Raw genomic sequence first — 25,206 nt, forward strand, 5'->3', positions numbered from 1 at the left:
TCCCCCAGGATGATGGAAACAATGGTGGGGTCCTGAAACCCCACAGGATGGTGGAAACCCCATTGGGATGCTGCAAACCCTGCCAGGATGATGGAACTACTTCCAGGATGATGGAAACCTTCCCAGGATGACAGGAACCCCAGTGGGATCTTGAACCCCTCTGGGATGATGGAAACAATAGCAGCACGATGAAAACACTTCCAGGATGATGGAAACCCCCTCAGGATGATGGAAACCCCACCAGGATCCTGGAAGCAACAGTGGGATCCTGAAACCCCTCCAGATGCTGGAAACCCCCTGGAATGGTGGAAACAAGAGCAGAATGATGGAAAACCCCTCATGATGATGGACTGAACCGCCCAGGATGATGGACTGAATCCCCCTGGGATGCTGGAAACCCTGTCAGGATGATGGAACCACTTCCAGGATGATGGAAACCCTGCCAGGATCCTGAAACCTCATGGGATGATGGAACCCCTTGGGATGACGGAAACCCCAGTGGGATGGTGGAAACCACCTGGGAGGATGATGGAAACACTTCCAGGATGATGGAAACCCCCTCAGGATGATGGAAACCCCGCTGGAATGATGGACTGAACCCCTCAGGATGCTGGAACCCCCCCAGGATGCTGGAAACCCCTGGAGATGCTGGCCTGAACCCCAGGGAAGCATAAAGATTGACACTTCCAGGCCAGTTTGGCACTTCCCGGTGGTGTTGGATGGTGCCCAATGTGTCCAGCCTGCACCACACGAAGGCCAGGCCTCGTCTGAAGGCTTGAAAAGGCTGCAGACTCCATCCTGGTTGCCATTAGGACACACATGGAACGCTGCTGAGGCCTGACGGGGTAATTTTGTGTAAGCATTTTGTACATAAAATGAAATATTCTCCCTGCCTTGCTATGTCTGAACTGCAGGGCCTGGGCAGAGTTCCCAGCTCTGGCTCTACATCACAGCCTGGCCCCAAGTCCGTGTTGGGACAAGCTCCTTGGCCACAGACTCACCCTTTTTATGGCTGTTCAGCACCCAACACAACAAAGCTCCATTCAGCCCTTCAGCTACTGCAGCAATAAACAAAGTGCTCGGCTTTGTTTGGAGCCCAGAGGCTGCAGGTTGGGAACCTGCGAGTGAAACAAGCTGGAAACAAACGGGTTTGTTTTTCCACCGGGGCACAGACATGTAAACTAATTGCCCAACAGTAAAGCTGGGCTTAATTAGTCCCAGGTGTTAAATAAAATAGGGTTGGTGTTTCCCAAAAGTGTAACTCCGGCTTGAAGGAGGCACAGGCTTTGAGAGCAGAGCCATCAAGAAGTGATTATCGAGATCCTTCTGCCTGATCCCAGAATTTTGTGGAGATTTTGGGGCAAAGGACAAATATTCAGGTGGGTTTTGCTGAGGGCACTGCAGTGGGGTGCTGCATTTTCACCTCAGGATCTCACCTTGTCCTTGGAAAAAGCTTTGTTGTGGATTTTTGGGTAAACACCACGAAGAGCTCCATATGAAAACAAAAACAAAGGGCTCCTGGGGGAACTCAACATTCCATGGGGCTGAGGGATGCTCAGGGGTACCTTGCACTCTGCCAATCCAACCTATTCCCAATTTTTTTTTTATTCCAATCAGTCCTGAATATCATTAAGCTCATCCTGCTTAATCAGGGTCTTAGTCCTGACTTCTACAGTACAATTTTCTGCCAGCAAAATTTAAGAAACTTTGGGATTGTCCATCCATCTCCTTGGGACACCTCTTTGCATCCAGCAGGAATCAGTCACGGATGGGGCTTGGAGCATCCTGATCCAGAGGGAGGTGTCCCTGCCCACGGTGGGGTTGGAACAAGATGGGATTTAAAGTTCCTTTCCAACCCAAAGCATTCCATGATTCCGTGGTGCCACAGCCTTTCTCCAAGGCTGGCCCTTGTCCCTGTACCCAACAATTCCAGGATGGGTGGCAGTGAGCTGGGGATGAGACACGGAGATTTTTCCTCCTGGAAAGGGAGACCTGGCCCTGAGGAGCAGCTGGAAATCCTGCAAAACATCAACACCTTTTGGTGGCACTGGAGCTGGATGGTCCCCAGCTGAGCTGGCAGTGGTGGCACTGCAGATGGAAGGTCCCCAGCTCAATGACAACATTCTGGCCCCTCTGGCACCACAAAGAGCTGATCACTGACCAGAACCAGGGAGGAGAACCAGGCCAGGAGAGGCTTCTTGGGCCCCTGAGCCTGCTCTGGCCCATCACAAACCACAACTCCCAAGCAACCCCTCACAGAGGGCCTTTCTCAGTAGTTCCTGGCTTGGATATGGAAAATCCAAAGAAATTCAGTTTTCCTTACTCCTCTGGCTGCCCAGCCTGGCACGGCAATGGCTCTGACAGGAGAGAACAGCTGGGGGAGACTGGGCACTGCTGCCAGGGAACAGGGACAGGATGGAAGAAATGGCCTCAAGCTGCTCTAGGAGGAATTTGGAGGACACCAGGAGGAATTTCTCCATGGAAAGGATGGCCAGGCATTGGCAGGGGCTGCCCAGGGAGGTTTGGAGTCCCCATCCCTGGAGGTGCCCGAGGAAGGCCTGGATGTGGCACTCAGAGCTCCGGGCTGGGGACAAGGTGGGGATGGGGCACAGCTTGGACTCGATGACCTCAGAGGGCTTTTCCAGCCCAGCTGATTCTGTGATCCTGTGGCAAAAAACACTCATGCACAGAGATTCCCTTTCCCACCAACATCTGTTCAGTGGGAACTGTTCAAGGAGAGAACTTTGCTCTCCAAGCAAACGTCTCCCCTAGAACATCCATTCAGATAATGACAGCTCCTCACCACCTCCCTCTGACCCCTTCCCTTCCACAGCAGACTCCTGCCCTGACACAGAGAAGATCTCAGAGCTCTTTCACTCTTCAGAGCTGCACAGCTTTTGTTTGCTCTCCTTTCCTTTCCTGTGCAACAAGGAAATAGGGTCACATTTCAGAGAAACCCAGCGAGCGGTGGTTTGCGAATGCCAGAGCTCTTGCTGGATGCTGCGGCCTCTTCTTTCCCAAAATTGACACAACCCTCGCTCAACAGAGATTATTTTCCCTCTTTTTTCCCTTCCTGCTCCCCAGCTGCTGTCGGGAAGCCCCCAAAGCTGCCGTGCTCCTCAGCAGAGCAGGTAAGAGGCACTTTTTGTTCGCTGCTGTTGTTTTGGGCGGCGGGTGCATCATGGCTGCTTTGTTCCCTGCCTGGTGTCTTTCTGCAGAACCAGGGCGTTCAGAGGGGAGATTCTGTGAAATGTTGGTGTTAAGATTCCAGATTAATTCCTCATTCGACCTTGGTTTTCCTACTGATTTCTCCAATGGAAAAAACGGGGTTGAGTTGGGGCCATCATGTTCTTTTTGAAGCTGAGGGTGTTTAGACAGGTCAGAAGACAACGAGATGATGGCTTGTGGTCCAACACTCCGGGCCAGCCATTCCCTTCCCTTTGCCTCTGAACATGGCATCAAAACTCTGGAAGTTTCTCTTTACATTTCCTGCGAGCCTTGATGGCACTGTAGGAAGATTTAGGATCCCAGTGGCACTGTGAGGAGATTTAGGATCCCAGTGACACTGTGGGAAGGTTTAGGATCCCAGTGGCACTGTGGGAAGGTTTAGGATCCCAGTGGCACTGTGGGAAGGTTTAGGATCCCAGTGGCACTGTGGGAAGGTTTAGGATCCCAGTGGCACTGTGGGAAGGTTTAGGATCCCAGTGGCACTGTGGCAAGGTTTAGGATCCCAGTGGCACTGTGGCAAGGTTTAGGATCCCAGTGGCACTGTGGGAAGGTTTAGGATCTCAGTGGCACTGTGAGGAGATTTAGGATCCCAGTGGCACTGTGGCAAGGTTTAGGATCCCAGTGGCACTGTGAGGAGATTTAGGATCCCAGTGGCACTGTGGCAAGGTTTAGGATCCCAGTGGCACTGTGGGAAGGTTTAGGATCTCAGTGGCACTGTGGCAAGGTTTAGGATCCCAGTGGCACTGTGAGGAGATTTAGGATCTCAGTGACACTGGGAAGTTTTAGGGTACCTGGCACCTGCTGGATAATGCTCCAAACACTCCAGAAGAATTTCAGAGGTTTGCTGCTGGCCATCATAGCAATAAATAGACTGAAATCCAGAGGCAAACTCACTTTTATTTCCTTGGGTTTCTTCGGCATCTCCTCCATTGCTACTCAGTGAGGACAGGCACAGTTCCAAGTCCTGTCAATCCAAACACAGTCTGGGGTTTTAGGGAATAACCTGGGACAAAGGAAACTTGGGTTTGAACCTCAGAAAACCTTTCCTATCTATTAGACTTGGAATAAACCCCAGAGGAACACTGGGGCAAGCCATCCCAGGGAAGAACTGGAGAAGGGATCAGGCTCCTCGCTGGCAGGGGATGAACGAGTGGGTCTACGGGGCTCTGCTTCCTGATTTATTTATGATTCTGCTGATTTCAATCCCTCATCCTCCTTTTTCCTCTAGGGAAGAGGGACCCAATTCTCTGAAAAGTTTGCTTATGCTGCTGGGAATAGGATTTCCTAAAGAAACGTGGGTGCTGCCACAGCAGGATTTAGAATTTGCATATATTCATATACACCTTTAAAAATTAATTCCCATTTAGATGTTGGGGAAGAGGCTTTCTTGGAAGCTACCAGATAACCAGGACAATCCATAGTGTCTCTGTAAAGCACCCAGCTCCATGAAAAGCAGAAATTCTGGGAATTTCTGGGTTCCATCCATGATCTAAACCCACCCAACCAAGCACAGAGAACTTGGCTGGAGCAGCAAAGGTCAGGAAGGACAAAGGTGTCGGTTAAGCCGAGCTTTTCCTCTCACAAACCCCGAGCAGGTGGGGCTGGAGGCACAAAACCAGAGAGGCTGAAGGCAAAGAGTGGCACTGAAAGGGTTTTTTTCACCTCTGATAACGTTTGGGGTTGAGTTGGGTAACGAGCAGGCAGCAGCTCCTTGTGGGGCAAAGCAGGACGTTCTGGAGGGTTGGAAATACTCAAAAGTGCAAATAATTGTAATCAGGTGATTGAAAGGCTCACACATTTTGTTTAGTGCTTGATTTTCTGTGAATCTCTGTGGACTCCTAGGGAGAATTAGGTGGTAACTGCAAGTGTATGGGTTGGGAATTAAAGCCATGGAATCCCAGAATGGTTTAGGTTGGAAAGGACCTCAAAGCCCATCCAGTGTCACCCCTGCCATGGCAGGGACACCTTGCACTGTCCCAGGCTGCTCCCAGCCCTGTCCAGCCTGGCCTTGGGCACTGCCAGGGATGCAGGGGCAGCCCCAGCTGCTCTGGGCACCCTGTGCCAGGGCCTGCCCACCCTGCCAGGGAACAATTCCTGCCCAAGATCCCATCCAGCCCTGCCCTCTGGCACTGGGAGCCATTCCCTGGGTGCTGTCCCTGCAGGCCTTGTCCCCAGTCCCTCTGCAGCTCTCCTGGAGCCCCTTCAGGCCCTGCCAGGGGCTCTGAGCTCTCCTGGAGCCTTCTCCTCTGCAGGTGAACATCACCAATATTTAATGCTGGCTAATATAATACAGGTTGTAAGTACATACACCTAAAGTATAGACATAGATACAATAAATACATTGATATTTAATAGAATGAAACATAATAATAGAATATTTAATATAATTAAATACAAGCTTGAAGTATAATCCTTGCTTAGTCCTTAGTGTAGGAATGTGCATTTTTAAAGACAGCTTTGATCCCTGAATGTGCTGATTTAGCCTTGCAATATCGCAGAGGTGCCAGGAAAGGCTCTGCTGGGTGTGGAAGTGAATGGGCACAGCAGAGAGAGCCCAGAACATGGGACAGATCCCAGGGGGCCATGGGGACCACAGGCAGCTTCCACAAACTCCACACAGAGCCAGGAATCAAACTCTAGCCCCAGTGAGGGAGGCAGCACGGATAAAACATGAACCAGTCTGAGATAACTCCACTTCCCCACATCCCATCCAAATCATTGGAACAAAACCCCTTTGCTGTTGTAATGAAAAAGAAACAAAATGCCCTGGGCAGATCTGACCCTTTATTTCTGCCTCAGAAAATCTTGGCTCAGCTTCATACTTAGAAAGTAGGGGTCCCAGGCTGCCTGTGAGTGGAGCATTTCCACACTCAGGGAATGTGGGAACAAATTCCCATTGTCCCTCACAAGTCACTGCTCACATGCAGGGATGTCCTGACCCCTCAGAGCTGATGTCCAACACTTGCCCTTCCCAGTTGTCTTCATTTTCCTCCTCATAATTTCTTCTTCAGGAATTTCCTCTTCAGGAATTTCCTCTAGCTGCTTTGTAATCAAGCCCAGTTCGAATTTCTGTTTGATCCCCAGAACACAGATTAGTAAAGGAATGGTCTCTGTCTGCTTTGAAATAACATTCCAGCAATGCTCAGGCAAAGTCTGAGCTCCCATTTCTGTGGAGACCCTTTCAGAGCATCACCCACCACAGGACATTTCACATGTGGGATTTTGGGCCCTCAGCTGGATCCTGCAGAATTCCTTTCCTTGTCACAGTTTCAATTTCAGCCTTATGTTCATCTTTCCTCTTTTAAAACTCCAACCAGAGCATCTGATGCTCAATAAAATTTTCTGCTCTTAAACTTTCTGCTGGCATGGAGCTCAGGGAAAGGTTCTTCCCCCCGAGGCTGCTGGGCACTGCCCAGGCTCCCAGGGAATGCTCCCGGCCCCAAGGCTGCCAGAGCTCCAGGAGCGTTTGGACACAGAATCCCAGAATCACTGGGTTGGGAGAGACCTTCAAGGTCATCGAGTCCAGCCCAGCCTCAACACCTCAACTCAACCCTGGCACCCAGTGCCACATCCAGGCTGTGTTAAACACACCCAGGGATGGTGACTGCACCACCTCCCCGGGCAGAGAATTCCAGAACTTTATCACCCTTTCCACGAAAAACTGAAACAATGATAATTTTTTTCTAATATCCAATCAATATTTTTTCCTGATATCCAGCCTAATATCCTAATTAGGTTTTTCCTAATGTCCTACCTACAGGATAGGATCTCACCAACTTCCTAATATCCAACCTAAATTTCCCTTGGTGCAGCTCGAGGCTGTGTGCTCTGGTTCTGTCAGTGCTGCCTGGAGAAAGAGCCCAGCCCCAGCTGAGCACAGGCACCTTCCAGGAGCTGTGGAGAGTGATAAGGGCACCCCTGAGTCTCCTTTTCTCCAGAGTGATAAGATCACCCCTGAGTCTCCTTTTCTCCAGGCTGAGCACCCCCAGCTGCCTCAGTTGTTCCTCACAGGGTTTGTGTTCCCAGCCCCTCTCCAGCCTCGATGGCAGCGCTGCCAGGGGGGCTCAGGGTGGGGTTGTTGGGGTGCCTGTGCAGGGCCAGGGGCTGCACTGATGGTCCCTGGGGGTCCCTTCCAGCTCAGGATATTCTGGGATGCTCAGAAAACCCTCTGTTGCAAGAGTTAAATCCCAAAGCAGAACCTTGAGCCTCCCAGTTCATCCACCAGGATCTTTGGCAAGGGCCTGGAGTGGATGGGACGGAGGAAATGGGACACTCTGGATTCAGGGCTGGGGTGAGCAGCACGGGACGAGCAAAACTGCAAAGCAGAAATCACTGAGCAGCAAAAGCAGCAAAATGCAGCAAAAGAGCAAAACAGCAAAAGCAGCATCTTGGGGGTTATTTTTTCCACCAACTGCACCAGGAGTACTCCAGCACCCACAGAAAATAAGTGAAATCTCAAATCTTCTTTTATGATGATTTCACCAAGCCAGGCACTCCCTCCCAGAACTTCAGGGATGTTTCTGCCTGTCAGGAACTAACTGGACAGGAAACACAGGCAGCGGCAGAGCTGGAAAAGACCCCAGCCCCAGCATCTCTCAGTGATTGACTCCAACCCCGAGCTCAGACCTGACAGAAAACCCTTCTGCCTCCAAGGTTCCCAACACAGCTGCATTTTGCCCAGGTTCTCTCTTATTCTGGCCAAAAACCCCAGGGGTTGAGTATTTGAAACCTTAAAAGTCTCTTACAAAACCAACTGACCCGTGCCTCTGAAAAGTTTCTAAACACCTCCCCAGCCAGAGCCTCTGAAGTCACTCAGGTGTGACAGGTTGGGCCAAGGAAGAGCAGATTATTCAGGGTTTTGGCTCTCCTGCTCTCCGTCTCTCCAGAAAACTCCCAGTGTTGGTCTCTGAAGCAGGCTGAACCCCTCTAACTTGATTTTGGAAAGGTGCAGTCAGCACTGAGCACCTTGAAGCAGATCACACCCGAATCTGTCGCTGAGATCTGCAGGTCAAGTGGAAAGTGTTGGGTTTTTCAGTGAAAATCACAACTTTTTTTCCTGTCAGATGTTTGTGCAGATCCAGTAGATTATCTGTGAACACATCCATGTGTGGTTTGCCCCTCAGTTTTTATCTGGGCTTCTGATCTTTCAGAGGCAGAGGTGGGAGCACCCCCAGAAATAAAACAACACAACCAATGAAACTTTGTTTTATTAATGCAGCTCTAGGGAGGAGGGTGAGACTGAGCATAAACCAGTGGGAAAGCATCTCCCAGTTTCTGTGTCACATGTTCAAGGTCCTGTTGTCACCTCCAGGACAGAGGGGGGTGGATGGAGGAGGGTCCTGCCAGGGCCAAACTGGGCAAACTGGGCACAGACCCCTGAGCTGTGGCTGAGCTGGGAAAGCATCCAGCAAATCCTGCTGATGTGTTACTCCTTGAGCCAGGTCTTACCAGCTCTCAGAGAACCCATCACACCTGAGACAGCCCAGCTACCTCGAACGGCATCAAATTAGCAGGATGGCTTCTGAGGCAGTGTTGGAAACAGAAAAGGGTTTAATGAAAGGCAAAATAACAAAGCTCTTACAGAGAAAAACCAAGCCAAGGGCAAGAGGTTCTTGCTCCTGCTAAAACACCCCAAAAAAGCAATTATTTCCTTGGTTCTCTTCTTTTTCTAGTGAATTACCCAGGTGGGACCTCTTGGCCTCTGTCCAATGGACAGCCCCAGGTCTGAGGTGAAGTCCCAAAGTTCCTATGAGGTGCCTTTGTAGCAAATTGAGGAGAGAAGCTTCTGGGCTTTTTGCTTTTTAGGCAGACAAAGAATAATCTAGTCACTCCATCAACAGGGGGCACATTCCTACATCCTGCCCCAAGGAACATTATTTGGGTGTGGAGGCAGACGAGAGTGTGGAGAAAAGGCCCTCGGCCACAGCAGAGCAGGGTGAGGGATGCCAGAGGGACAGGCAGAAGGCTCAGGGGTGCTCAGTGCTGCCTGCACCTCCCCAAAATCCACTCACATGGCTCAAACCAGGCCTTTCTGGGCACTCAGCTGGGCCCAAGCAGGGCAGGACAGGCCCAGCTCAGCTGCCATTCCCTGGGATGTGGAGGGATTTCCACCCTGGAAAGTGTTGAATGAAAGCTGCTGGCCCTGTGAAGAGGCTGTGGGGGAAATAACTCTGCTCTCAGTGCCCCAAAACACAGCCAGGAACATCCCCCACAGCTGAGAGGGACCTCCAGCACCAATCCCCATTCCTCTGAGCACAGGGAAATTTGTGTCCAGTGAAATTTGTGTCCATGGGTTCTTCTTGTCCCCCAGGCCCAGCCTGGCAGGGAGCAGAACAAGAGGGCCCCAAAGGTTTTCTGTGGGGCAGTATTAACTCTCTTCTGCTCCTTCTAGGGTCCCTTCCAAGAGGGAAATGCTGGGTTTTGCCTGCTAGGGGATGTCCAGCTGCAATGTCACCTCAGAGATATTTTTCCTGGGTGGAAAAGTGAAGGGAGAGGTGAATAGTGCCCACGTAGGAGCAGCCTGAGCACGGGCAGTTGTTGATTAATGCAACCTCCCCTCGAGAGCACAGGAAGGACAAACACCAGGAACTCACCAGACCATGGAGAATGAGTTGTTTTTTCACCTCAGTCTTGATCACTGAGTTATAAAAATGTGCCAGAGAGTATTTACTGCTGTGCACGGGGAGGGTTTCACTCTCCTTTCACACAAAAACACCACAAAAAATGTCACAAAATCCTTCTGTGCTCGGTGTTTTTCAGTTTTCCACAAAAGACTGACATAACTGGAAATCACATTGGCCCCAGAAAGAAACTGAAAGTAGGATTTTCCCTAATGGAACTCAGGATTGCAGGAATTAGCTATGGGAAAGTCCTGTGAGCTCATCCCTGTGGGTTCTTCCTGCCTGGGGAGGATTGTTCCCATCTCCTGATCCAGTGCTAAGGGCCTGGCAGTAGGATTTCCACACTCTCCCTGCCCCACATCCTGATGAATCTTCTTGCTTGGAAATGTTTCTTGATACCCAGACTTCCTTTCCACTGATTAATTTCTTCTGCCTTATCCCTGTTCCATTTTAGCAGCACATCCAAACCAGTTTTTCCTCTCTGAAAGAACCTTGTGCTCCTCAGATGCTTCTCCTTTGCTCTCAGATGTTCCCCCATCACTCTTGGCCAACAATTAATGTTTGTCTCCATCCCCCAGGGCTGAGCCCATCAATCAGCCCAGCCAGGCCCTTCATCTCTTACGCTGCTCTTTCCTGAACTTGTCACATTTCCAACACTTTGAGGCTCAAATCACCCCCCAAAATAACTCATTTCATCCTCACCAGCGTGCTGGGATCATGGGACTGAGCCCCAGGGGTGATATTTATTTTATTCCTTAATTTTCAAACCGCAGGGAATGTTTAGGTCTGGTCTGTGTAGTCTGAGCTCCTCGTGGTGTGTCTGAGGAGCAGTGAGAGCACCCAGGGCTCCTCCAGCTCTTCCCCACCTGGCAGCAGCTTTCACCCTCTGTGCCCGCAGGAATATTCTGAGTATAAAGATGGAGCCAACACATTCATTAAGTGATGCTGGGAGCTGCTGGTGGCCCTTTCACCTGAGGTTTCAAAGACCTGTGACTCAGAGACAGCAGAGCCCCTGGCACTGCAGGCACAGAGAATTCACTTTGGTGTCTCAGCCAACTCCAGAGCTGCACATTTCTGTATTTTTATATTTCTAACCTGCCCAAAGCCCCTCCAGCAGGGCTACAGGAGGTTCTGTCCCTGTTCCAGGCACTCTTGGAGCACAGGAGCTGCCGTGCCCCACTGGAAGGTGAGGACGAAGCAGCTCCAGCATCACTGCAGATCTTCAGAGACCAAAGTGGTCTGGAACTTCCACCTGGCATTGTCCCAGGCAGAACCCCCTGTCCGGAGTCCGTGGGCAGTTTGGGGCAGCTCAGGGCTCAGGGAAGCCTTTGTGCTGTCCAAGTGAGGTGACCAACACGTGGCACTGACACAGCAGCAGCACAAGGAGCTCGGTGCTGGTCTGGGGGGCAGCTGCTGGGTTTGGGATGGATAATGGGGAGGGGAGGGGAGGGAGGGGAGGCCCTGGCACAGGGTGCCCAGAGCAGCTGGGGCTGCCCCTGGATCCCTGGGAGTGTCCCAGGACAGGTTGGACAGGGTTTGGAGCAGTGGAAGGTGTCCCTGCCATGGGATGGAATGGGATTTAAGGTCCCTCCCAACCCAAAGCATTCCAGGATTCCCTGAGCTCACAGCCTGGGAGGGCCAGACCCAGGGATAGCTCTGCTCCTGCAGAAATGGGATTAATGGTCCCTTTCAAGGTGGTTTTTGCTGTGTGTGAACAGCTGCCCTGGCTCTAGACAATTTTAAGAGCTGGACATTCTAAAATGACTTCCCTTAAAATTTTAACCCTTTCCTTTAAGGTCCCTCCGACCCAAACCATTCCATGATTCTGTGACTCCCTGTTCCAATCTCCTCTCCAGGAGGGACCTGTGAGGGTGGCTCCAGTGGAGAACTGTGAACCAGAAATGTCCAAAGTGCCACATCTGCCCAGAGATGCTGCCCAGAGTGAGAATTCCTTAAAACTCCACCTTGGGAAGGAGAGAGAGGAGAAGGGAGGTGGCTTTGGGCAGAACCATCTGTGCCTGGCAGCACCCAGCACACAGAGCAGAGCACAGGCTGTGCTCAGCAGGGACATGCCACTCAGGGAGACACAACAACCATTTCAAAGTAAATGGAAGAAGAATTTGATAAAGGTTTAAATTAAAATTTAGTAAATTTCAGTAAAATTAGATGAGAAGCAAATGAAGGCAGAATTACTGAAGGAAGGAAACCCAGCCATGCTGATAACCTCACACATGCATCACCTTTATTTTCAAACAGCAGAGGCAAGGCAAGAACACAGCTGTTCATGCTAAAGCCACTGTCACTTGTGGTTGGAAATAGAGCTGTGAGCCCCTGCAGCACCTGGAGCAGGGAGAGGGGCAGGGGCAAGGAGGGCTTGGTGCTCAGGGCAGCTCAGAACCTGCTCAGCACCTTCAGGAGGCCCCAAACCAGTGCAGGCCAGGGTAAATTTATTTTGAGTGCTCTCAAAGCCATCCATGCCCCCTTTCCTACACCCTGCTCAAGACTGCGCTACCTGCAGGAGTAAGGAAGTAGTAAAGTAGCCAAGGAATGGGCTCAGCCACAATGCCCTCACATAAATATCTCATTTAATCTTCCTGCAGTCTGATACTCCCCAAATGCTCTGCACTGGCAGGGGTCAATCTCCACGTCCTTGCTGCTGTGTATAAGTTGTAATTTCAGCAAAAGGTGATGCAGGGAGGCCAGGGAAAAACAGAGGAAAAACCAGAGTCCTTCTCCTCCAACTTGTGCACAAACTGCTGCAGTTTCCTGCTCGATCCCAAAGCCAGCGGATCTGCAGCATTTCTGACTGCTCTCCTTTTGTTGTCAACACCTTGGTGGCAGGGACGAGCTCTGTGCTCCTCCATCCCAGGACAAAGCTCCTGGCATCATTTGCTGAGAGCCAGGGCTGAGCTCTCAGCCCGCAGGAGCACAGGGGGATGCCAGGCAGGAAATGGGGGGGTTGTGTTTAACTCTGTGCCCAGCCCCTCATTAAAAACTGTTCAGGATCAATGGCTCTGGAGCCAGGAGTGTTTCCAGTGGCCCCACAAAGGCTCAGCAGGGTGTTTTCACAGCCTTCCCAGCTCAATCCACAGCCAGCAGAGGAGCCCAGGCTGCCTGAGGACAGCACAGTGACTTGGCTTTACACAGAAGTGTCCCAGCAGTGCCACCCTGGGCCCAGCACCCTCCTGTTCCAGGGGGAAGCTGCTCACCAGGGACATTTGGCTTGGGACAAGATGCTTCTACAAACCAGGGACAGCTCCGAGGCCTTCTGTCCCTGTTCTAACCTCCTGGATCCACCTTGGGCAGCACAAGAGCCCAGTCAGGGCTGCACCCCAGGTGAACCCAAAATGGTCACAAGATGCACAACCGCTCATGGGGTCTCTCACTTTGATCAGTTCTGCTCCATTTGCACCTTGCAGTTCATTGTCCAATTCCAGCCCCAGCCCATGCAGTCCCATCCTTGTTTTTCTCTCTTCATTCCACGTTGTTTGTGCTCTTGGGCTGAGGTTTGGATCATTTGTCCTTGGTCCCCAGCTGGAGCAGGAATTGTTTTGTGTCCCTGCTCTGTGCAGAGAGCTCAGCATCCCCTCATGTGAAGCCCAGACCCACCCACTAAAGCAGCACAGAACCTGAAAAATAGAAAAGCTCAAACCTGGGGCATCAACCTCATCTGGTGGCTGTGACCTCACAGAAATTCCTGTCCCAGCCTCTGCGGGGAGGCACCTGAGAAAACCCAGAGGAAGCAGGGTGACATCAAAAAACTGCTTTCTGGGAACCAAAAAACTGCTTTCTGGCAGTGGCAGCCGTTAGAGAAGCCCAGCCTGAAGGGAGCAGGCACAGAGGTGTCCCCAGCAGCCCCAGTGCAGGTGGCCCTGTCCCTCACCTCCCCTGCTCCTGGAGCAAACTGCTTCCTCCTGTTAACAAATAACCCTGAGAGGAAAAATCCCTGCAGGATCAGGAGAGCCCAGGCCTTCAGGGCCATCTGAGGGCACCAGACCCACCTGGCAGGGACTTTCCACACTCTGCTTTTGGGGAAAGAGGAGCATCCTCAGCCAGGAGAGTCAGAGCAGGGCAGCAGGGAGGAGCTGAGAGGTGGGAGCAGAGGGGACACAGGGCAGAGGGGGCACAGGGCAGAGGTGACACGGGGCAGAGGTGACACGGGGCAGAGGGGGCATGGGGCAGAGGGGGCACAGGGCAGAGGTGGCACAGGGCAGAGGGGGCATGGGGCAGAGTTGACACGGGGCAGAGGGGGCACGGGGCAGAGGGGGCAGAGGGGGCACAGGGCAGAGGTGGCACGGGGCAGAGGTGACACAGGGCAGAGGTGACACAGGGCAGAGGGCAGAGGGGGCAGAGGGGGCACGGAGCAGAGGTGACACGGGGCAGAGGGGGCACAGGGCAGAGGTGGCATGGGGCAGAGGTGGCTTGGGGCAGAGGGGGCAGAGGGCAGAGGTGACACAGGGCAGAGGTGGCATGAAGCAGAGGTGGCAGAGGGTCAGGAAGGGCTCTGTGAGCAGTGTGACCCCTCCAACACGTGGGAAATGACTGCTCACTTTAAAAAAAAAATAAATTAAACTTTAACAAACACTACAACAAAGGATGGAATAAGGAAAAATTACAGCACTGAGAGTCCCTGTGAATACCAGCCACGTGCTCAGCTATAAAATGGATGCTCTGCCTTCTATGTCTTCAACCCCTTCTAAAGGTTTCTCAGTTAACTCTTTCTCTGCCATCCACTGGTGCACATGGCTTTTTACACCTTGATTGGAGGTCAGGTGTTGCTATGCCACCCCTCCTGCTAACAACCAGCCTCCTCTAAATGTCTTGACCACCAAGGCTATTACAAGGGGGGGAGGGAAAGATGACATATGACAACAACATTATATATACATCTATACAATATCTATACATTAATATCTAATATCTATAGGTTATGTTATAGTATATCATATTATATTATATCATATAATATAATTACATTATTATATTACATTACATTATTAAAATACATTATATTATATTATATTATATTATATTATGTTATGTTATGTTATATTATATTATATTATATTATATTATATTATATTATATTATATTATATTATATTATATTATATTATATTATATTATATTATATCTATTAGTATCTATTTATATATTAATATCTAATATCTCTCCATATCTATACAATATCTATCTCTCAATTGTGAGGCTCTTACATTACTTATCTACAACAAACCCTGACCACAAGCACTGGCTGGTGGGAATGAATGTTGAGCAGAGCTCAGGGACCCAGGGCTGCCTGTGCAGCTCAGCTCCTGGATGGGCAGTGACAGCAAACCCCTCACTGGGCCAGCCCTGGCTGCTCCAGCCCACCCGTGGCTGAACCACAGCATTGCTGGGGGTGGGAAAGGCCTTTAAGGTCCTCTAATGGTAAACCCAGCACTGGGAAAGCCACCACTAGCCCTGTCCCCAAGTGCCACACCTCCCTAATCCCTCCAGGGATGGGGACTCCACTCCTGCCCTGGGGTTAGAACCCTGCTCCCAATGTTCAGCCTGAGCCTCCCCCGGCACAGCTTGGGGCTGTTTCCTCTTGTCCCATCACTTTTTACCTGGGAGAAAGGACTGACCCCACCCAGCTGCACCCTCCTGTCCTGTCACGGGAAGGGAGAAGGGAGAAGGTCCCCCCTGAGCCTCCTTTTCTCTGAGACTCACAAGCACTTGAACAGAACCATGCCCTCTCTTCTGGAGCTCCACTAACACTGGGATGGGTGTCTGGAAAGGATTTAGAAGGGCATAGAGAGATATGAGGTCTCTGGAAAGGATTTAGAAGGGGGTAGAGGGACACTGAACTCCCCAGGATCAGCTTTTCCCTGGTCCTGCCACTGCCAGGAGCCTTCCCACATCGCCAGGGCCCTCCATGGGCCCTTCAATATTTTTCCTTCTGGAAAGGACTGGGGATCGTCCCTGGGGCCAAATGGCTCCCACATTTCACTTCAGAGGGGGAGGAGGATATCAGGGAGGATTTCTTCATGGAAAAGGTGTCAAGCACTGGAACAGGCTGCCCTGGGAAGCAGTGAAACACCTTGGGGGTGTTCAAGAAGCAGCTGGACATGGCACTCAGTGCTGGGGTTTGGGTGTTGGGTCAAAGGTTGGATTTGACTTTGGTCTTTTGATCAAGGTCTTTTCCACCCTTGGTGATTTTTTCTGGAGCATTTCTGCATCAGGCAGTGCTGGGGCACTGAGGACTCAGCTCATTCAAGGCCAGCAAGAGCAGACCAGGTCCTCGGTGGGGATCAGGGAGGTTTTCCTGCAGATTTACTGTAAACTCACCCATTTCAGGCAGCTGTGAGTCAGTGAGCTCCTGAGCAGGGGAGCAGATCGTTATCTGCACACAGCCCGTGTTTGTGAGCACAAACACAGACGGGCTCTCACAAACTCCCACACAGCTCAAGTGTTAATCAAGAGCTGAGCAGCTTTGGCTTTAATTAGCAGCCAGCAGGGAGGGCAGGACAGCAGCTCCAGCCAGGAATGTGAGTGCTCCTAAATGTTGGGAAGAGCTGCCACGGAGTGCATAAATAATTAAACATTAGTAATTAGAGAATGCAGCCAGGTCAAAGAAAAGTGAAGTTTTGCAGTTTTTTCCTTTGAACTAAGGAACATTGCATTGAATCAAAGTTATTGCAAGTTAAATCAAAATTATTGCAAGTTTTCTGTTTAAGATTAAAAAAAAATGTTTAAAATATTAAAATATTTAGGATTAAAAAAAAAACCCAACCCCAGGAATCCTCCAGGAATCAGCTCCTCAGTTCCTCCTCTTGCACAGTCCCAGCCAGTCCTGGGATGAACAATCTGCAAAGGCAACTTGGACACTGCAGGTGTTTTCCAGCCTTTCTTATCTTTAACCATAAGTCAGAAACAAGAGAATGAAATGCAGGGAAGGGTTGGGGACAGGCAGAAGGTCCCTGGCCGTGCCCATCACCTCTGCAGCAAACAGCACCAGAACAAAGTGCGTTTATTCTGGCATTAAATGCAGGTGGGTCCAGGCAAGGCACCACCAGAAGCAGCTTTGTGGCCATTTGGCATCAGGAGGGGACAAGGAGGCAGCAGAGGCTGGGGGAGCTCAGGGCAGAGCTGGTGCCCCACACGCACCCCGTGCCTCCACCCGTGGTGCTGCTGCAGGATGGGCAGTCCCAAAACTGGTCCATCCCTTGTCCATCAGGAATGACCTTGGAGCAATCCCAAATCTGGGCTGTCCCCTATCCATTGGGAATGACCCCAGAGCAATCCCAAACCCAGGCTGTCCCCCTGCCCATCAGCAATCCCAAACCTGGGCTGTGCCCCTGCCCATCAGGAGCCCACTCTGGAGCAATCCCAAACCTGGTCCATCCCTGTGCTCATCAGAATCCACCCCAGAGCCTCTCCACAGGACACCCCAGCCCTGAGGAGCACCAGAAAGAGCCCCTGGAGCAGTTCAGAGCCCCCAGGCCCCATGCCAGGCTGAATTGCCCCCTCACCCATCCCCAGGCACATTTTCCTGGCACTTCCTTTGAGCTGCCCTCCCCAGTTAAACTCCATTTAGGGAATTGTTAAAAACACCCCACATTGCCAACACAAACCACCCCAAACTACACCACTCCCAAAGGACAGAAGCCCCCCAGATCCCCCTTTTTACCTCTCCAGGCTGGTTTCCCATCACAATTCCCACCCTTCAGCCCTTCCCCACCTGCTCCCCTCCAGGCAGGTCCCTGCTCCCTAGACTGTCCCAACCACTCTATTATTGTGGCTGTGTAATCAGGGATTATTTGTGGTGTGTGGGATTATTGCTGCCAGGACAAGGAGGCAGAAAGCATGGTCCTAACAGGATGCTGAACCTTCCAGTGCTGCCTCCAGTTTCACCAGTATAACCCCCTGCTCTCGGGAGCTGGTCTGGATTTGCACCAAGTGCTGTTCTGGGAAATTATAAAATCAAACCAGTTCCTGTTGGTTCTTGTCTGATCTGAGTAAAAACGAGTGGCCAGCTATAAATAGATCTGATTGAGTGACATCTCCAGGGCTTCCTGCCTGCCTTTCCTGTGTCTTGGGGCACAGACCCGACTGATTTCACGTGGGAGTTGTTTTTTTGGGTGCATCTTCACGTCATCACACCAACTTGCCAACGTGGCTGTCACCAGAGGAGCCCTGGGCTTCCAGCCCTGCCTGGAGAAAAGGAGACTCAGAGGCGACCTTATCACTCTGTACAACTTCCTGAAGGGTGGCTGTGCTCAGCTGGGGCTGGGCTCTTTCTCCAGGCAGCACTGGCAGAACCAGAGCACACAGCCTCGAGCTGCACCAAGGGAAATTTAGGTTGGATATTGGGAAAAGGTTTTTTACAGAGAGGGTGATAATGTTCTGGAATGTTCTGCCCGGGGAGGTGGTGGAGTCACCATCCCTGGGTGTGTTTAACACAGCCTGGATGTGGCACTGGGTGCCAGGGTTGAGTTGAGGTGCTGGGGATGGGCTGGACTCGATGACCTTGAAGGTCTCTCCCAACCCAGTGATTCTGTGAGTTCTGTGTAATTCTGTACCCAACCTGTGGGACCACCCAAACCCAAGGGAACGCCCAGCACCTGCAGCCTCAGGGACAGAGATTAAACTGGAAAAACGAGGTCCTGCTAATTGAAATGAGTAATAGTGGAGGGTGCCTTGCACGGGTTCTTTCAGGTGTTGGTCCATGAAATTGGTTCTCATTTTTGGCTGCATTTGACAGCATGGGAGAATAAAGTTGAAGGAGATTTGTGCAGGTCTGTTGAGGTTGTTCAAGGTTGCTCAGGTCCATGCAGAGGTGATGCCAAGGAACAGAGTTTGGAAGAGGAATTAGGGGAAACTCTGAGCTGGTGTGTGGGCAATAAAACCATCCAGGACAAATATTTAAAAGTAAGAGCTTTAGAGGGATTGTAAATCTTCCTGTTCAAATCTGCTCTCAGGCTTCAGGGGGTGACTTTCTCTTGTGTCTTGGGACTGGGAAGGTTTTTCTCTGCAGAGTAATTTCCTACCAAGGTTGATCTGTGACAGCAAGGCTTGGGTGGCACCAACTGACCCAACCTCTGAGCCCTGGGTCCCTCTCCTATCTCTTTGAGGGTTTCTTCACTCCCAGTTCTGTGTTTGGAGAGGAAAAACATCCTGTTTATAACAGAGCACCCTGTGTGGGCAGCTGGAAATTCTGTGAGGGCTCACATGTCATCAATAACTTCTGCCCTCTCACTTTCACCTGGCTGAGCTACTGACACAGGCGCTCCACTTGCTGTGATGTTCTGCTCCTGGACTTTCCAGAGAAGGGATTCAGCAGGTTTGGGTGCAGATGTCATGGCTGTTAGTCCCAGTGCAATGGAGCAGCTCACAAAGGAGACCATGGACGTCCTCTGCCCACTCAGTATTTCCTGTTCCTCATGAACGTGACTCATGAACCTGATTGCAGCTAAACCCAAGAGCTGCAGTCCTCACTGCTCATCTCCTTCAGCCCATTTTCCTGGGAGCTGCCCTCTTGGGAGCAGGCTGAGGTTGGGCAGAGCTGACAGCCAGCTGGTCTCAGGAGCTGCACCTGGGGAGCCAGCTCTGGGAACTAGTCTGGGCTTTGATGTCTGGAAGCATCACAGAATTAGGATGCTTTGCTTTGATCCCAAGCACCAACTGCAGTTTGGGTTTGAGCCTCAGGGTGTTCCCATTCACCTCCATGTTCCAGACTGGCAGCTGTGCCAAGACTTTGCTCCATTTGGTGAATTTGGGGACAGGGCCTTCACAATTTGGGCTGATTTGAGCTGTGCCTGGGATGGTTTCTGCTGGTCCCTCACCCTGGCTGTGAACCACTGACGCTTCCTGTTGTGGTTTCCTGCCTCAGCTGAGACGCCTCCTCTCTGCTCTCCCTTCCTGTTCTCATCAGGGCCATTTCAGAGCTTCATGGGGACAACAAATAGGTAGAGGAGGCTCTGGTTGCCATAAATCCAGCTCCTGGCAGGCCTTTGCTGCTGAGGGCTGAGCCGGGCAGGGTGCACGGGGCAGAACAGTTCCTCCTGAGCCCTTCTAACACAGAGATCCAGCCAAGCCCTTCCCAGCTCCAGTGATGCCAGGGGATGGCAGGAGGTCCCTGTGCTGCTGGGAGGGATGAACCAGGCTGGCATGAGCCAGAGCAGGGCTGACCACCAGGGCAGGGCTGACCACATGCCCAGGGACAGCTCTGGCCACTGCCTGGGAGCAGAGACCACAGCAGCGGGCTCAGCCCGTGGGGAAGCAACTTCTCCCACCACGTCCAGAAGAGTCAAATTGAGAAGAATCAGGGCAAATACCCAACTTGCTGCCCCAAAGTCTGGTCTTTCTTTGCTCCTCACATGAGTGACGCGTCTGCGGAGGCGCAGGTGGAGAAATCTCTCTGATCTGTTTGGGGTCATCATCTGTGCAGGAGCAACCCCAAAGTTCAGGCTCCAGGGAACAAATGAGACCCTTTGGTCATGATAATGTTTCCATCGATTACAGCAAAGTGGGCTCTGTCAACACCCTCTGGGTGGGATTTTAGGTGATTCAAGATAGAGATACAAGCCCTGTACAGAGACAAGCCCTAAAGCTCTTTGGTGCCATGGGCTCTGCAGGGACTTGGTCAATGAAGGGCCCTCTCTGCCAAAGGGATCGGAGCATCAGGAACCAGCCAGAGCCAGGTATTGTAGGGAAAAATTCCACAGATTGTTTAAAAAACAATTCAAGGAAGGTTTCCTCTTGTTTCTGCTGACTGATGGTTGATGTCTGCCCAGAAGCACTTGGGTTTCTCTCCTTTCGCTGTGCTTGGTGCAGTTGTTTATCTAAATGTTGTTTTAGACATTTCACATCCACCTAGTGTTTTAATCTCAATGCATTTAAGGTTTTGGCCTTCTAGACCTCCATGGCAAAGCTCATTTATTCAGATAGGCCAAAGAATTTCCTTTTATTGTGAACAGGGCTGGAGAGAAAATGGTAGGAAGTCAAGGCTAAAAACGTCAGGATGGATTTAAGGAGCACATTTTTAATAGTAAAAGTAATCAAGGACTGGAGGAACTCACTGTAGGATTTGGGGCATTCTTTCTTGCTTGGGATCTTTAAATCAGGTTCAAGTGGTTTCTCTGTTCCTTGGCATCTATAAATCAAGATTGAGCGGATTTTCTGTTGCTTGGGATTTTTAAATCAAAATCAGGTGGATTTTTATTTGCACTTCCCAGCTCCAGTGAGGGCAGAATAGAGGGATGTGGGATGCTGTGAGTTTGAAACGACCCCACAGAGAGCCAGCAGGAGAACCTCTAGACAGGGAAGTCTGAACCCCAATTAAACTATTTTGCAAAATGATGCTTCAGGGACCAATTTTCCCTGCCAGGCTGGGCCCCAGCAGTGCGTTGTGGCAGGCATTGTTCAGAGTGCCGTGACTTTCCCGAAGAAGCGTTTTGAAAAAGACACTTCGGGGGCACAGGCAGCATGTCTGTGCTGACACTGGGTGATTCCAGCTCTTCTGGGATCCAGGCGACACAGAAGGAGAGAGGGGGGGTTTTGTGTGGGGTTCCAAGGAAAACCGGAGACCCTTTATTGAGCTTCTTCCCCAAAGGGATCCAGGGACCAAGAGCCACTCAAGCAAGGAAAAGCAGGGGTTTATACAGGGATCTCGAGGCGGGGACAGAACGCCAGGGCCAATGGCATGAGGGCACAGGGGTGGAGCGAGGGGGAAGGGCCAGTGGGATACATTGAATCTGCATATCACAGCAAGGCATGCTGGGAGAAGCCTTTTTCCTCACCCTAACAAGGGTGGTCATAACTTGAGGGCTTTTCCCTCCAGGGGAGCGCTGTCAGCTTCTTCCCTGTTGGCCCAGCAGCCTCCACAGCGCGCGAGCCATCGCGGCGAGTACGGGGGGAGATGCCGGACGCCGCCGCCCACCTGCCCTTCTACTACGGCAGCATCGCGCGCTCGGAGGCCGAGGAGCACCTGAAGCTGGGGGGGATGGCGGACGGGCTGTTCCTGCTGCGGCAGTGCCTGCGCAGCCTGGGCGGCTACGTGCTGTCCATGGTGTGCGACCTGCAGTTCTACCACTACCCCATCGAGCGCCAGCTCAACGGCACCTACGCCATCCTGGGGGGCAAGGCGCACTGCGGCCCCGAGGAGCTCTGCGAGTTCTACTCCAAGGATGCCGACGGGCTCTGCTGCCCCCTGCGCAAGCCCTGCAACCGCCCCAGCGGGGTGGAGCCCCAGCCCGGCGTCTTCGACAGCATGAGGGACAACATGGTGCGGGAATACGTGCGGCAGACCTGGAAACTGGAGGTACTGGGGCTTTCCAAGTGTGGAGTGGTGTGGATTCTTTTTGTTTGTTTGTCTTTTTTTTCGCTTCTCTTGTTTTTTTTGTCAGGGTCAGGATTAATTGCACAAGACAGTATTTCTTGCTCAGACTCAGATGTTTATTAGTTCTTATCTATGTTACAGTCTCACAAACCCTGAGTTCTACAGCACTTCACTTTAACAAGGTAAAAAATGGAGCTTTATCTCTCTCTCTACAAGGCCTTTTAAGGATAAACTGTCCAATTAAGAAACAACACCTAAATTATTTTTATTTTTAACCCAATAACCAACCACCATGGCTGCAATGCAGACATTTTTATTCAATTACACAAAACCACCAAACCCATGGAGAAGAAGGTGAAGAAGAAGGACCAGCCTCCACCCTAAAACTTCCATCTTACTTTATATACATTACTATATTCTAAAACCTTCAACTCTAAGTTTCCCACCCTGTGATGTTACACACTTCTATTCACACTCCACACCCCCAATCCCAGTTCCCAGTCATTCCATTTTGGAATCCTTCTCCAAATGCAGTGTTCTCTTGGGGGTCAGTGCCTGTCAGCACAGAAAGTCTGAAATTTTCAGCAGCCAGGGCTCCAACAGAGTGGGAAGCTGTGATCCCTGTGGCACTGTTGTGTCCCACTTGCAGCACAGCAGAGTAAGGTTCCTCCCCTTGGAGGGTGTTGGCACTGTGAGGGGTCTGAATCCTGCTCTTTCCCAGTTTCTTCTCCACACACTGGTCTAAACATCTTCCCAAGCCTTCAGAGACCCATCCTTGGAACAGCTGGAGCTCACTTGGCAGGCCTTCCCCCAAGTGTCCTTCTCTGCAGCCCATGGGATGCTCCCGGCCTTAGACCAGAGCTCTAATCCCAAAAGCCACCAACCCATCCCAAAAGCCACCAACCCATCCCAAACACCAACAAACCCATCCTAAATCCCAACAAACCCATCCCAAACACCAACAAACCCATCCCAAACCCCAACAAACCCATCCTAAATCCCAACAAACCCATCCTAAACACCAACAAACCCATCCCAAACACCAACAAACCCATCCTAAATCCCAACAAACCCATCCCAAACACCAACAAACCCATCCCAAACCCCAACAAACCCATCCCAACCCTCAACAAACCCATCCCAGATCTAAACAAACCCATCCCAAAACCCAACCACAGAGCTCCAGAGGCACATAAAGACATGACCCCCATGCCATGGATGTGTCCCTGGCACTGCTGGCTGCAGATTCTCCATCCCAGTCCTGGGATTGGCTCAGCTGGTGCTAATAATGCCAGAGTTTTGGGTCCCATCCCTATATGAGCCCATTTACTTAATAATTGGACTTGATGATCCTTGTGGGTCCAGCTAAGAATATTCTGTGGTTTCTGGGAACATCTCTCCATGTGTGAGGTGCCTGTGCCTTAAACATTCTGCTGAAGATTAAATGAAACCAGACCTAGACTTTTGCTCTGGTCTTTTTCACTCTTTGGAGTGAAATTTTTGCCTCTGTGGAGGGGTTTTTTTGCCAGTGAAGGTTTTACCCATGAGACCAAGGAAGGGGCACTGGATCAGGTCTGTGTGTTATTTAAATTTAAAAATAGCCACAAACAGGTTCCTGCATTTTATTGCAGACTGGAATATCTACAATATATGCATAAATCAAAACTCTAAATGGTCCCACTGGCAGCCATGGACTTCATTTCTTTCTGTCTGCTGCCACCTTGGCTCCTCAGGCACTTCCAGGGGTCATTTTGTTGTTTCCTTGGCAAGGGCTGCCCAGGGAGGTTTGGAGTCCCCATCCCTGGAGGTGTCCAAGGAAGGCCTGGACGTGGCACTCAGTGCTCTGGGCTGGGGACAAGGTGGGGATGGGGCACAGCTTGGCCTCGATGACCTTGGAGGTCTTTTCCAACCTAAATCATTCTGGGATTTTATATTTTCTTTTAAGTCCTCAGAAAAATATGGCTCAGGCAGTGTCCTTATGGACCCTTTCTACAGAAGATTCCTGAATTTGGCCTAGTTACACCAAATGTGTTTGACAGAATGAGGTATTTTATAGGGTGAACGAGGTGTTCTATAGGGTTTCTATAACCGAACGAGGTGTCCTGTGCTAAAATGAGGTATTTTATAGCAGAATTCTCTCCCAGAACCGGGGATTCTGTAGACTTTCCCCCAGAGCAGATCGGTGGCCACCTGCAGATTGCACAAAGGACATCGCCACCTCCTGGCAAAGGGACAGTAACGGTTTAACAGCGGCGTGAGCCCGGGGAAAGGATCAGGGTCCCTCCCTCATGATTGCCTGACTGCACCGACCTTGAAGTCCTTGTGCCTGTGGGTGGTGGGCAGCCAGGAGGGCAGGGGCACCAGAAATGTGCTCTCAAGAAAATCATGGAGTGATGGAATATCCTGAGCTAGAAGGGACGCAAAAGATCATCCAGTGCAGCTCTGTCCCTGCACAGGCACCCCAACTACCCCACCCTGAGCCCCCCTGGCAGCGCTGTCCAAACGCTCCTGGAGCTCTGGCAGCCTTGGGGCCGGGAGCATTCCCTGGGGAGCCTGGGCAGTGCCCAGCAGCCTCGGGGGGAAGAACCTTTCCCTGAGCTCCATGGCAAGCCCTGGCACAGCTGCAGCCCTCGCTGGCCTCCTGTCCCTGTCCCAGAGCAGAGCTCAGCCCCTGGCCCTGTGCCTGCCCTGGGGAGGAGCTGCAGCCCCGAGGAGCCTCCCCTCAGTCTCCTGTGCTCCAGCTGAACGAGCCGAGTGCCCTCAGCTGCTCCTCAGCCCCTTCCCCAGCTCCGTGTCCCTCCTCTGGGCACTCTCCAACAGCTTTGGGTCCTTCTGATCTTGTGGTACCCAAAGTACCCCCAGCACTGGAGGTGAGGCTGCCCCAGGGCAGAGCAGGGTGGGACAATCCCTCCCTGGGCTGGTGTCCCCCAGGACAGGGTGGCCCTTTGGGCTGCCATGACACAGGTCCAACTTGCCACCAGCCAGGAACATGAGGCTGAATGACACCCCACAAGCCCAGCATTAAGATCCCCCACAA

The 25,206-nt window shown here is 51.4% G+C and overlaps 1 protein-coding gene across 3 annotated transcripts in view; it reads left to right on the forward strand.

The window, feature by feature from the left end:
- The first annotated feature begins 2,937 nt into the window (after positions 1 to 2,937).
- The window catches only part of LOC119712614 (tyrosine-protein kinase ZAP-70), a 37,180-nt gene continuing 14,911 nt past the window's right edge, over positions 2,938 to 25,206 (forward strand). For 2 of the 3 annotated variants that reach the window (XM_038164076.1, XM_038164077.1), the window contains exons 1-2: positions 2,938 to 3,131; positions 21,672 to 22,151. In XM_038164076.1, the coding sequence (XP_038020004.1) occupies positions 2,979 to 3,131; positions 21,672 to 22,151 (633 nt within the window). In that variant the 5' untranslated portion in view covers positions 2,938 to 2,978. The remainder of the gene's footprint in view (positions 3,132 to 21,671; positions 22,152 to 25,206) is intronic. The other variant, XM_038164078.1, reaches the window with a different exon arrangement.

This window comes from Motacilla alba, chromosome 28 (assembly GCF_015832195.1).
Source record: "Motacilla alba alba isolate MOTALB_02 chromosome 28, Motacilla_alba_V1.0_pri, whole genome shotgun sequence".
Taxonomy (NCBI): domain Eukaryota; kingdom Metazoa; phylum Chordata; class Aves; order Passeriformes; family Motacillidae; genus Motacilla; species Motacilla alba.